This window comes from Tachyglossus aculeatus, chromosome 22, assembly GCF_015852505.1.
Source record: "Tachyglossus aculeatus isolate mTacAcu1 chromosome 22, mTacAcu1.pri, whole genome shotgun sequence".
Lineage (NCBI taxonomy): Eukaryota > Metazoa > Chordata > Mammalia > Monotremata > Tachyglossidae > Tachyglossus > Tachyglossus aculeatus.
Window position 1 is genome coordinate 49,303,840 of NC_052087.1, and position 14,307 is coordinate 49,318,146.

At 44.1% G+C, this 14,307-nt stretch overlaps 1 protein-coding gene and 1 pseudogene across 3 annotated transcripts in view; both read left to right on the top strand.

Moving 5' to 3' along the window:
* The window catches only part of SPTBN2 (spectrin beta, non-erythrocytic 2), a 174,730-nt gene that overhangs the window by 58,663 nt on the left and 101,760 nt on the right, over nt 1–14,307 (top strand). For all 3 annotated transcript variants that reach the window (XM_038764161.1, XM_038764160.1, XM_038764162.1), the window contains one exon: nt 9,865–10,016. In XM_038764161.1, the coding sequence (XP_038620089.1) occupies nt 9,865–10,016 (152 nt within the window). The remainder of the gene's footprint in view (nt 1–9,864; nt 10,017–14,307) is intronic.
* Nucleotides 7,959–8,067, top strand: LOC119944416 (annotated as a pseudogene).

Here is a 14,307-nt window from a genome sequence, read left to right on the forward strand (position 1 = left end):
TGTGCATGGTAAGAACTCAGTACATAAGATTGAATGACTATCTGACAGACAGTGATTCCTCCCCCCCTTTTAAGTCTTATTGAAGGCCATCGCCTTCTAGACTGTGAGCCCACTGTTGGGTAGGGACCGTCTCTATAGGTTGCCAACTTGTCTCCCCAAGCGCTTAGTACAGTGCTCTGCACACAGTAAGCACTCAATAAATACGATTGAATGAATGAATCTCCTCCAAGAGGCCCTCCCTGACTAAGCCCTATTTTCCTTTTCTTCCACTCCCTTCTGCGTCACCCTGACTTGCTCCCTTTATTCACCCCCGCCTCCCAGCCCCACAGCACTTATGTACAAATCCATAATTTATTTATTAAATGAATGTCTGGCTCTCCTTCTAGACTGTAAGCTCGCTGTGGGCAGGGAATGTGTCTGTGCATTCATTCATTCATTCATTCAATCATATTTATTGAGCGCTTACTGTGTGCAGAGCACTGTACTAAGCGCTTGGGAAGTTCAAGTTGGCAACATCTAGAGACGGTCCCTACCCAACAGTGGGCTCACAGTCTAGAAGACTCAGGGGAAACCAAATCCTGGTTCCACCAACTGTCAACTGTGTGACTTTGGGCAAGTCACTTAATCAATCAATCAGTCAATCGTATTTATTGAGCGCTTACTGTGTGCAGAGCACTGTACTAAGTGCTTGGGAAGTACAAGTTGGCAACATATAGAGACAGTCCCTGTGCCTCAGTTACCTCATCTGTAAAATGGGGATTGAGACTGTGAGCCCCCCCGGGGACAACCTGATCACCTTGTAACCTCCCCAGCGCCTAGAACAGTGCTTTGCACATAGTAAGTGCTTAATAAATGCCATTATTATTATTATTATTACTACTACTATGTGCCAGGCACTGTACTAAGTGCTGGGGTGGTTATAAACAAATTGTGTTGGACACAGTCCCTGTCCCACATGAGGCTCACAGTCTCAATCCCCATTTTACAGATGAGGTAGCTGAGACCCAGAGAAATGAAGTGACTTGCCCAAGTTCACACAGCAGACAGGTGGTGGAGCCGGGATTTGAACCCATGACCAGGGATAACCAAGTACAAGCGTACAGACGTGCTCCAGCACGAAGAGTGATTGGAAGGCCTGGAGACAGGGGAAGTTAATCTGAGAAAGCGTCATGGAGGAGGCGAGTCTTGAGGAGAATTTTGAAAGAGGGGAGAGGCATAGGGTTTGGCAGAGAAGAACGGAGAGGGCATTCCGGGCAAGGGAATGACAGGCGGGATGGCTCGGAGGCAAGGAGGGAGAATTCCTGGCAAGGGGTTGGTAAGTAATTTGCTTGACCGGACCGGAGAACGTGAGCCAGAGTAGAGTGGAAGACAAGGGCGGTTGAGTTAAAGGGATGGATGGAAGAGGAGCCAATCAGAGAATCAATCAATCAATCAATCAATTGTATTTATTGAGCGCTTACTGTGTGCAGAGCACTGTACTAAGCGCTTGGGAAGTCTGAGTTGGCAACATATAGAGACGGTCCCTACCCAACAGCGGGCTCACAGTCTAGAAGGGGGAGACAGAGAACAAAACAAAACATATTAACAAAATAAAATAAGTAGAATAGATATGTCCAAGTAAAATAAGTAGAGTAATAAATCTGTACAAACATATATACATATACACAAGTGCTGTGGGGAAGGGAAGGAGGTAAGGCGGGGGGGGGGGATGGAGAGGGGGAGAGGAAGGAGGGGGAGAAGCATCTTAAAGCCCAGGATAGGGAGTTTTCCCCGTTAGGAGACTCTGAAGGTTTTGGAGAAGGGAAGGATTCTAATCAAAATGACATTTGAAAAACTATCGTTCTTGCTGCTTGGCATAGGGTGGATTGGACTGGGGTGGGAGGAGAAGGAGAAATTAGAAATGGGAAGCTGGCAAAGAAATTATCTAAGTTTAGGCCTGGCCGGTTTGGGGAATAAGAGGAAGAAGTTGACTTAAGTGATGAACTGAATGTTGAAGAAGCAGCGTGGCTCAGTGGAAAGAGCACGGGCTTTGGAGTCAGAGGTCATGGGTTTGAATCCCGACTTCGCCACTTGTCAGCTGTGGGGCCTTGGGCAAGCCACTTAACTTCTCTGTACCTCAGTTACTTCATCTGTAAAATGGGATTAAGACTGTGAGTCCCACGTGGGACAACCTGATCGCCTTGTATCCCCCAGTGCTTAGAACAGTGCTTTGCACATAGTAAGCGCTTAATAAATGCCATTATTATTAGTAGTAGTATTAGTATTATGTAGGGAAGGAAAAAGACACAGATTGCAATGGGGATTTTCCCCATCAAAGCCCTGCTGGATAAAGGATTTCCCTGCCTTACAGCCTGAGGGGGACCATAAATTCTCTGGATATCTAAGAAAGACACCTACTTTTTCCTAGTTTCCTACTCCCTAGACTTCATCTCCTAAATCAAAGTACTGGAAAGGACCTCAAGAAGTCATGTGGTTTAGCTCTTCATCGCTAGATGAATTTAATCTAGGGAAGCAGATTCAACAGAACAGAACAGAGAAGCAGCGTGGCTCAGTGGAAAGAGCACGGCTCGGAAGCCGGAGGTCGTGGGTTTGAATCCCGGCTCTGCCACCATCAGCTGTGTGACTTTGGACAAGTCACTTAACTTCTCTGTGTCTCAGTTACCCCATCTGTAAAATGGGGATTAAGACTGAGCCCTGCGTCGGACAACCTGATTATCCTGTATCTACCTTCAAGACTGTGAGCCCGCTGTTGGGTAGGGACCGTCTCTATATGTTGCCAACTTGTTCTTCCCAAGCGCTTAGTACAATGCTCTGCACACAGTAAGTGCTCAATAAATATGATTGAATGAATGAATGAATGTTGCCAACTTGTTCTTCCCAAGTGCTTAGTACAGTGCTTTGCACACAGTAAGTGCTCAATAAATACAATTGAATGAATGAATGAATACCCTAGTGCTTAGAACAGTGCTTGGCACATAATAAGCGCTTAACAAAGACCATCATCATTATTATTATTATTATTATTATTATTATTATTATTATTAATCGTTTCAGACCGTGAAAACCTCCAGAGAAGGAAATCCAACAAGTAATAATAATAATGATGGCATTTGTTAAGTGCTTACTATGTGCCAGGCACTGTACTACACACTGGGGTGGATACAAGCAAATCGAGTTGGACACAGTCCCAAGCCCCATTTCACTGATGAGGTAACTGAGGCCCAGAGAAGTAAAGTGACTTGCCCAAGGTCATACAGCAGACCTTTTGTTTTGTTTTGTTGTCTGTCTCCACCTTCTTAGACTGTGAGCCCGCTGTTGGGTAGGGACCGTCTCTATATGTTGCCAACTTGTACTCCCCAAGTGCTTAGTCCAGTGCTCTGCATGCAGTAAGCGCTCAATAAATATGATTGAATTGAATGAATGAATGAATGCCGGAGGCAAGATTAGAACCCATAACCTTCTAACACCCAGGCCCGGGCTCTAGCCACTATGACATGAACTTCCCCTGGGTAATCTGACCCCCGTCTCATAATCTTTAAAAGCAAAAAGTTCTTTATCAATCAATCGGTCGGATTTATTGAGTGCTTTCTGGGAGGGGGGCACTGTACTAAGCGTTCAGTAAAGTGTAATATAGTAGAATTGGTAAGCACGTCCTCTGCCCACAAGAAGCTTACAGTCTAGAAAGGGAGACAGTCGTGAAAATACAGATATGGACATGAGTGCTCTGGGGCTGAGGGTGGGGTGAATATCAAGTGTTTAAGAGGACAAATCCCAGTGCAAGAGTGACGCAGAAGGGAGATCGAGTAAGGTCTTCCTAATGTCTCACCCAAATCCCTCCCACTGCAGTTTCAACCCTATCCCACCTCTCTTGTTCACAGTCAAAACAAGGTAATGGCTCATTGCCATCCCACACAATTGCCCTTCATATAGTAACATTAAACTTTATATTCACTCTCAGGGAGCTCATAATAATAATAATAATAATAATAGGATTTATTAAGTGCTTACTATGTGCAAAGCACTGTTCTAAGCACTGGGGAGGTTACAAGGTGATCAGGTTGTCCCACGGGCGGGGCTCACAGTCTTCATCCCCATTTTCCAGATGAGGCTCAGAGAAGTGAAGTAACTTGCCCAAAGTCACACAGCTCACAGTCTTCATCCCCATTTTCCAGATGAGGCTCAGAGAAGTGAAGTAACTTTCCCAAAGTCACCCAGCTGACAAGTGGCGGAGCCGGGATTTGAACCCATGGCCTCTGACTCCAAAGCCCGGGCTCTTTCCACTGAGCCACGCTGCTTCTCTAAGCGCTTGACCAGGTCTTCCGACAAGGATTATGGATGGGAAAGATGATGCCTCATCCTTCTAGTCTTCTGTCAGCAAAGCCCCCTCTCCGGCCCCTGTCCCGCTCCCTCTCGCCCTACTCCCCTAACCACCGTCCACCTTGGACAGACAATTTCCTCTTCCTACACTCCAGGATCAATCAATCAATCAATCCTATTTATTGACCGCTTACTGTGTGCAGAGCACTGTACTAAGCGCTTGGGAAGTCCAAATTGGCAACATCTAGAGACAGTCCCTACCCAACAGTGGGCTCACAGTCTAGAAGGGGGAGACAGAGAACAAAACCAAACATATTAACAAAATAAAATAAATAGAATAGATATGTACAAGTAAAATAAATAGAGTAAGAAATATGTACAAACATATATACATATATATAGACTGTATATATATACATATATATATATAGAATAGAATAGATATGTACAAGTAAAATAAATAAATAAATAGAGTAATAAATAGGTACAAACAAATATACAGGTGCTGTGGGGAGACAGAACGGGGAGACAGAGAACAAAACCAAACATAATAACAAAATAAAATAAATAGAGTAGATATGTACAAGTAAAATAAATAAATAGAGTAATAAATCCGTACAAACATATATACATATATACAGGTGCTGTGGGGAGACAGAAGGGGGAGACAGAGAACAAAACCAAACATAATAACAAAATAAAATAGAGTAGATATGTACAAGTAAAATAAATAAATAAATAGAGTAATAAATATGTACAAACATATATACATATATACAGGTGCAAGTTATCCACAGAGGTGATAGCTGAAGCCAGAGGAGAGGATTCTGGTCGCCTTGTAACCTTGTAATGTATATATGTATATATATCATCATCAATCGTATTTATTGAGCGCTTACTATGTGCAGAGCACTGTACTAAGCGCTTGGGAAGTACAAACTGGCAACACATAGAGACAGTCCCTACTCAACAGTGGGCTCACAGTCTAAAAGGGGGAGACAGAGAACAAAACCAAACATACCAACAAAATAAAATAAATAGGATAGATATGTACAAGTAAAATAAATAAATAAATAGAGTAATAAATATGTATATATGTATATATATATATATATATATATACACATACATATACACACATATATATAGACTACAGACTGTGAGCCCACTGTTGGGTAGGGACTGTCTCTATATGTTGCCAACTTGTACTTCCCAAGCGCTTAGTACAGTGCTCTGCACACAGTAAGCGCTCAATAAATATGATTGATTGATTGATATGTATATATGTGTATGTATACGTGTGTGTGTGTGTATATACATATACATGTATATGTATATATGTATACATATATACAATCTCCAGCATCTCCAGGATGCTGGAGAATCAGCCACGGAGCACAGAGCCCGAGGAATCGCCACATCCCACACACTCCCAGCCTCTCAGGGCGGCCTGGGATTTGGATGGGGCCCAGGGCAGGCTCTGGGAACATAACAATAACTCCAACAATAATAATAACACAATTTGTTAAGCTCTTACTATGGGTCAAGTGCTGTACTACTACTACTACTAATAATAATGATGGCATTTATTAAGCACTTACTATGTGCAAAGCACCGTTCCAAGCACTGGGGAGGTTACAAGGCGATCAGGATCCTCTCCTCTGGCTTCAGCTATCACCTCTGTGGATAACTTGCACCTGTATATATGTGTATATGTTTGTACGTATTTATTACTCTATTTATTTTACTTGTACATATCTATTCTATTTATTTTATTTTGTTATTATGTTTGGTTTGGTTTTCTGTCTCCCCCTTCTGTCTCCCCACAGCACCTGTATATATGTTTGTACGTATTTATTACTCCATTTATTTATTTTACTTGTACATATCTATTCTATTTATTTTATTTTGTTATTATGTTTGGTTTTGTTCTCTGTCTCCCCCTTCTGTCTCCCCATAGCACCTGTATATATGTTTGTAATATGTTTGTATTTATTACTCTATTTATTTATTTGACTTGTACATATCTATTCTATTTATTTTATTTTGTTAGTATGTTTGGTTTTGTTCTCTGTCTCTCCCCTTTTGTCTCCCCACAGCACCTGTATATATGTTTGTACTTATTCATTACTCCATTTATTTATTTTTCTTGTACATATCTATTCTGTTTATTTTATTTTGTTAATATGTTTGGTTTTGTTCTCTGTCTCCCCCTTCTGTCTCCCCACAGCACCTGTATATATGTATATATGTTTGTACGGATTTATTACTCTATTTATTTATTTTACTTGTACAGATCTATTCTATTTATTTTATTTTGTTAATATGTTTGGTTTGTTCTCTGTCTCCCCCTTCTAGACTGTGAGCCCACTGTTGGGTAGGGACCGTCTCTAGATGTTGCCAACTTGGACGTCCCAAGCGCTTAGTACAGTGCTCTGCACACAGTAAGCGCTCAGTAAATGCGATTGATTGATTGATTGATTAATTACTCTATTTATTTATTTATTTTACTTGTATATATCTATTCTATTTTATTTTGTTAATATGTTTGGTTTTGTTCTCTGTCTCCCCCTTCTAGACTGTGAGCCCACTGTTGGGTAGGGACCATCTCTATACGTTGCCAACTTGTACTTCCCGAACGCTTAGTACAGTGCTCTGCACACAGTAAGCGCTCAATAAATACGATTGATTGATTGATTACTCTATTTGTTTTACTTGTACATATCTATTCTATTCATTTTATTTTGCTAATGTGTTTGGTATTGTTCTCTGTCTCCCCCTTCTAGACTATGAGCCCACTGTTGGGTAGGGACCGTCTCTAGATGTTGCCAACTTGGACTTCCCAAGCGCTTAGTACAGTGCTCTGCACACAGTAAGCGCTCATTAAATACGATTGAATGAATGAATGAACATAGGTCCTCTGATTCCTGGGCCCGTCATCTTTTCACTTGGCCGCATCGCTTCTCTATATTTATATATTTACATACTTTAGTGCCCATTGGCCATTTTTCTCTTAGGACTATAAAATCCCATTTTCTCTCGCCGATCTTATTGGGCCCATTTCCCAACCTTTGATCATTTCGGTTGTTCTTCTTTGCTCTTTTTTGCCATGAACATCTTATTCCTTAGCCGACACTCCTGTTCCTAATGGAGAAGTTACCCTAATAGCTGGTTTGGGTTTGGGGGACATTCTGGGGCAGGAGAGAATGTGGCATTCGGTGAGAAGGGAGAGGCAAGGCTCAAATGGCTCCATCTTGGTTTAAATTATATATTAGAAATTACTTATTTATTCCTACTAATGTCTGTCTCCCCCTCTAAAATGTAAGCTTGTTGTAGGCATTTAAAGTGTCTGCTAATTCTGTTGTACTCAGAGAAGCAGCGTGGCTCCATGGAAAGAGCCCTGGCTTGGGAGTCAGAGGTCGTGGGTTCTAATCCTGGCTCCGCCACTTGTCAGCTGTGTGACTTTGGGCAAGTCACTTACCTTCTCTGAGCCTCAGTTACTTCATCTGTAAAATGGGAATTAAGATTGTGAGCCCCACGTGGGACAACCTGATCAGCTTGTATCCCCCCAACCCAGCGCTTAGAACAGTGCTTCGCACATAGTAAGCACTTAACAAATACCAACATTATTATTATTATTATTATTATATGAAAGGAGAGAAGGTTAGCACTCCGCTTGAGAAGGTTGGAAGAGGTCCTAGTGGCCTTTACAACACCAATATTGTTCATTCATTCATTCAATCATATTTACTGAGCGCTTACTGTGTGCAGAGCACTGCACTAAGCGCTTGGGAGAAAACAATGTGACAATAAACAGACACATTCCCTGCCCACAACGAGCTTATGGTCTACAGGGAAGTTGAGGTTTTGCCACCTACTTTGTGTTCTCTAACCAAGTTTTATTTCCCCTCCAGACTCATTGCTCACTGTGGATGGGGAATGAGTCTCTTTATTCATTCATTCATTCATTCAATCGTATTTATTGAGTGCTGACTGTGTGCAGAGCACTGTACTAAGCGCTTGGGAAGTACAAGTAGGCAACATCTAGAGATGGTCCCTACCCCACAGCGGGCTCACGGGCTAGAAGGGGGAGACGGACGACAAAACAAAACACGTGGACAGGTGTCAAGTCGTCAGAACAAATAGAAATAAAGCTAGATGCACATCATTAACAAAATAAATGGAATAGTAAATATGTACAAGTAAAATAAATAGAGTAATAAATCTGTACAAATATATATACAGGTGCTGTGGGGAGGGGAAGGAGGTAGGGCGGGGGGGATGGGGAGGGGGAGAGGAGGAGTCTCCCAAGCTCTTAGCACAGTGATCTGCATGCAGTAAGCGCTCAGTAAATGTTTGAATGAATGAACCCGAGCGTTTAGTATAATAATATTAATAATGGCATTTATTAAGTGCTTATTATGTGCAAAGCACTGTTCTATCAATCAATCAATCAATCGTATTTATTGAGTGCTTACTGTGTGCACTGTACTAAGCACTTGGGAAGTACAAGTTGGCAACATATAGAGACAGTCCCTACGCAACAGTGGGCTCACAGTCTAAAAGAATGTGTGTTCACTGGGGAAGTTACAAGGTGATCAGGTTGTCCCATGGGGGACTCACAGTCTTCATCCCCATTTTACAGGTGAGGTAACTGAGGCCGAGAGAAGTGAAGTGACTTGCCCAAAGTCACACAGCTGACGATTGGTGGAGCCAGGATTTGAGCCCATGACCTCTGATTCCAAAGCCTGAGCTCTTTCCACTTGGCCACGCTGCTTCTCCTATATACACGAGAAGTATAATTGTATAGATGTATATATGTTTGTATGTATTTATTATTCTATTTATTAATTTATTTTACTTGTACATATTCTATTTATTTTATTTTGTTAATATGTTTTGTTTTGTTGTCTGTCTCCCCCTTCTAGACTGTGAGCCCACTGTTGGGTAGGGACCGTCTCTAGATGTTGCCAACCTGGACTTCCCAAGCGCTTAGTACAGTGCTCTGCACACAGTAAGCGCTCAATCAATACGATTGAATGAATGAATGAATGAAAGTATAAAGAGCTCTGCGCATAATAAGCAATCAAGAAACAGCACGGTGTAGTGGAAAGAGCACAGGCTTGAAAGTCAGAAGGTCATGGGTTCTAATTCCGGCTCCCCCACTTGTCTGCTGTGTGACCTTGGGCAAATCACTTCACTCCTTGGTGCCTCAGTTCCCTCATCTGTACAATGGGGATTGAGACTGTGAGCCCCACGAGGGGCAGGAACTGTGTCCAACCCGATTTGCTTGTATCCACCCCAGTGCTTAGTACAATCAATCAATCGTATTTATTGAGCGCTTACTGTGTGCAGAGCACTGTACTAAGCGCTTGGGAAGTCCAAGTTGGCAACATATCAAGACAGTCCCTACCCAACAGTGGGCTCACAGTGCCTGGCACATAGCAAGCGCTTGGCAAATGCCATAATTGTGATGATCAACAACGATAATAATAATAATAATAATTAATTAGTGATTAATTGATGGATTGATGTTGGAACCTCCAGATGAGCGAGAGGCCGTGCAGAAGAAAACCTTCACCAAATGGGTGAACTCTCACTTGGCCCGAGTGACCTGCCGTGTCGGGGACCTGTATAGCGACCTGCGGGATGGGCGCAACCTTTTGAGGCTCCTGGAGGTGTTGTCCGGGGAGACGCTGGTGAGTATGGAAGCAGGGACCCCTCGGGGGTTGGAAAAACATTGTGGCTCAGTGGTTAGAACACGACCCTGGGCGTCAAAAGGACCTGGGTTCTAATCCCCGCTCCGCCGCTCGTCTGCCCTGTGACCCTGGGCAAATCGCTTCACTTCTCTGGGCCTCAGTTCCCTCATCAATCAATCAATCAATCAATCGTATTTATTGAACGCTTACTGTGTGCAGAGCACTGGACTAAGCGCTTGGGAAGGACAAGTTGGCAACATATATATCCCTCCCTCATCTGTAAAATGGGGTCTAAGAGGGTGAGCCCTCTGTGAGACGGGGACTGCGTCCAACCTGGGTAGGGACTGTCTCTATATGTTGCCAACTTATACTTCCCAAGCGCTTAGTACAGTGCTCTGCACACAGTAAGCGCTCAATAAATATGATTGATGATGATGATGATTAGCTTGTATCTACCCCAGCACTTAGAAGAGTGCTTGTCACACCAATCAGTCAATCAATCAATCGTATTTATTGAGCGCTTACTGTGTGCAGAGCACTGTACTAAGCGCTTGGGAAGTACAAGTTGGCAACATATATATCCCTCATATATCCCTCCCTCATCTGTAAAATGGGGTCTAAGAGGGTGAGCCCTCTGTGAGACGGGGACTGAGTCCAACCTGATTAGCTTGTATCTACCCCAGCACTTAGAAGAGTGCTTGTCACATCAATCAGTCAGTCAATCAATCGTATTTATTGAGCGCTTACTGTGTGTAGAGCACTGTACTAAGCGCTTGGGAAGAACAAGTTGGCAACATATATATCCCTCCCTCATCTGTAAAATGGTGTCTAAGAGGGTGAGCCCTCTGTGAGACAGGGACTGCGTCCAACCTGATTAGCTTGTATCTACCCCAGCACTTAGAAGAGTGCTTGTCACATCAATCAGTCAATCAATCAATCATATTTATTGAGCGCTTACTGTGTGCAGAGCACTGTACTAAGCGCTTGGGAAGGACAAGTTGGCAACATATATATCCCTCATATATCCCTCCCTCATCTGTAAAATGGGGTCTAAGAGGGTGAGCCCTCTGTGAGACAGGGACTGGGTCCAACCTGATTAGCTTGTATCTACCCCAGCACTTAGAACAGTGCTTGTCACAACAATCAGTCAATCAATCAATCGTATTTATTGAGCGCTTACTGTGTGCAGAGCACTGGACTAAACGCTTGGGAAGGACAAGTTGGCAACATATATATCCCTCCCTCATCTGTAAAATGGTGTCTAAGAGGGTGAGCCCTCTGTGAGACGGGGACTGCGTCCAACCTGATTAGCTTGTATCTACCCCAGCACTTAGAAGAGTGCTTGTCACATCAATCAGTCAATCAGTCGTATTTATTGAGCGCTTACTGTGTGAAGAGCACTGGACTAAGCGCTTGGGAAGGACAAGTTGGCAACATATATATCCCTCCCTCATCTGTAAAATGGGGTCTAAGAGGGTGAGCCCTCTGTGAGACAGGGACTGCGTCCAACCTGGGTAGGGACCGTCTCTATATGTTGCCAACTTGTACTTCCCAAGCGCTTAGTCCAGTGCTCTGCACACAGTAAGTGCTCAATAAATACGATTGATGATGATGATGATGATGATGATTAGCTTGTATCTACCCCAGCACTTAGAACAGTGCTTGTCACATCAATCAGTCAATCAATCAATTGTATTTATTGAGCGCTTACTGTGTGCAGAGCACTGGACTAAGCGCTTGGGAAGGACAAGTTGGCAACATATATATCCCTCATATATCCCTCCCTCATCTGTAAAATGGGGTCTAAGAGGGTGAGCCCTCTGTGAGACGGGGACTGGGTCCAACCTGATTAGCTTGTATCTACCCCAGCACTTAGAACAGTGCTTGTCATACCAATCAGTCAATCAATCAATCGTATTTATTGAGAGCTTACTGTGTGCAGAGCACTGTACTAAGCGCTTGGGAAGGACAAGTTGGCAACATATCTATTCCTCATATATCCCTCCCTCATCTGTAAAATGGGGTCTAAGAGGGTGAGCCCTCTGTGAGACAGGGACTGCGTCCAACCTGATTAGCTTGTATCTACCCCAGCACTTAGAACAGTGCTTGTCACACCAATCAGTCAATCAATCAATAGTATTTATTGAGCGCTTACTGTGTGCAGAGCACTGGACTAAGCGCTTGGGAAGGACAAGTTGGCAACATATCTATCCCTCATATATCCCTCCCTCATCTGTAAAATGGTGTCTAAGAGGGTGAGCCCTCTGTGAGACAGAGACTGGGTCCAACCTAATTAGCTTGTATCTACCCCAGCACTTAGAAGAGTGCTTGTCACACCAATCAGTCAATCAATCGTATTTATTGAGCACTTACTGTGTGCAGAGCACTGGACTAAGCGCTTGGGAAGGACAAGTTGGCAACATATATATCCCTCCCTCATCTGTAAAATGGGGTCTAAGAGGGTGAGCCCTCTGTGAGACAGGGACTGGGTCCAACCTGATTAGCTTGTATCTACCCCAGCACTTAGAACAGTGCTTGTCACATCAATCAGTCAATCAATCGATCATATTCATTGAGCGCTTTCTGTGTGCAGAGCACTGGACTAAGCGCTTGGGAAGGACAAGTTGGCAACATATATATCCCTCCCTCATCTGTAAAATGGTGTCTAAGAGGGTGAGCCCTCTGTGAGACAGGGACTGCGTCCAACCTGATTAGCTTGTATCTACCCCAGCACTTAGAACAGTGCTTGTCACATCAATCAGTCAATCAATCAATCGTATTTATTGAGCACTTACTGTATGCAGAGCACTGTACTAAGCGCTTGGCAACATAGTAAGTGTTCAACAGTACTATTATTATTAGGCTAATAATAATAATAGCATTTATTAAGCGCTTACTATGTGCACAGCACTGTTCTAAGTGCTGGGGAGGTTACATGGTGATCAGGTTGTCCCATGGGGGGCTCACAGTCTTAATTCCCATTTTACAGGTGAGGGAACAGAGGCACAGAGAAGTGAAGTGACTTGCCCAAAGTCACGCAGCTGGCAATTGGCAGAGCTGGGATTGGAACCCATGACCTCCCCCTTCTAGACTGTGAGCCCGCTGTTGGGTAGGGACTGTCTCTATATGTTGCCAACGTGTACTTCCCAAGCGCTTAGTACAGTGCTCTGCACACAGTAACCTCTCAATAAATACGATTGAATGAATGAATGAATGAATGACCTCTGACTCCAGAGCCTGTGCTCTTTCCACTGAGCCACGCTGCTTCTTAGGACTGTGGGGAGACAGAATCCAGAGGGCTATATTGGGCGATGATAATAATAATTATGGTACTTGTTAAGCGCTTACTGCGAGCCAGGTACTGAACTAAGCACTGGGGTGGATACAAGCAGATCGGTTTGGACAGAATCCCTGTCCCACATGGGACTCACCAAGTTCTCGTTTCACAGATGAGGGCACTGAGGCACAGAGAGGTGAAGTGACTTGCCCAAAGTCACACAGCAGACAAGTGGCGGAAGCAGGATTAGAACCCACAACCTCTGACTCCCGAGCCCGGGCTGTACTGAGTAGTGTTGGGGGCGAAGAGAAAAGCCAGAGGACTGGGCTGGGGGTGGTGGGGATGTGCCTCTTTCCTAAGGTGGGAGGGAGCCCCTTTACGTGGCTCAGTGGAAAGAGCCCGGGCTTTGGAGTTAGAGGTCATGGGTTCGAATCCCGGCTCCACCACATGTCTGCTGTGTGACCGTGGGCAAGTCACTTAACTTCTCGGACCCTCAGTTCCCTCATCTGTAAAATGGGGATGATGACTGTGAGCCCCACGCGGGACAACCTGATCACCTTGTATCCCCCCAGCGCTTAGAACAGTGCTTTGCACATCGTAAGCGCTTAATGTCATCATCATGTACTTCCCAAGCGCTTAGTATAGTGCTCTGCACACAGTAAGCGCTCAGTAAATACGATTGAATGAATGAATCATCAGACCCTCTATGGGAAGCACCGTGGCCTAGAGGAAGCAGCGTGGCCTAATTCACAGAGCACAAGGCTGGGAGTCAGGAGGACCTGGGTTCCAATCCCGGCTCCACCGTTTGTCTGCTGTGTGACCTTGGGCAAGTCGCTTCACCTCTCTGGGCCTCAGTTCCCTCATCTGTCAAATGGGGATTAAGACTGTGAGCCCCATGTGGGACAGGGACTGTGTCCAACCTGATTAGCTTGCATCTACCCCAGCGCTTAGAACAGTGCTTGACACACAGGAAGGACTTAATACCATCATCATCATTATCGTTATTAATATTAT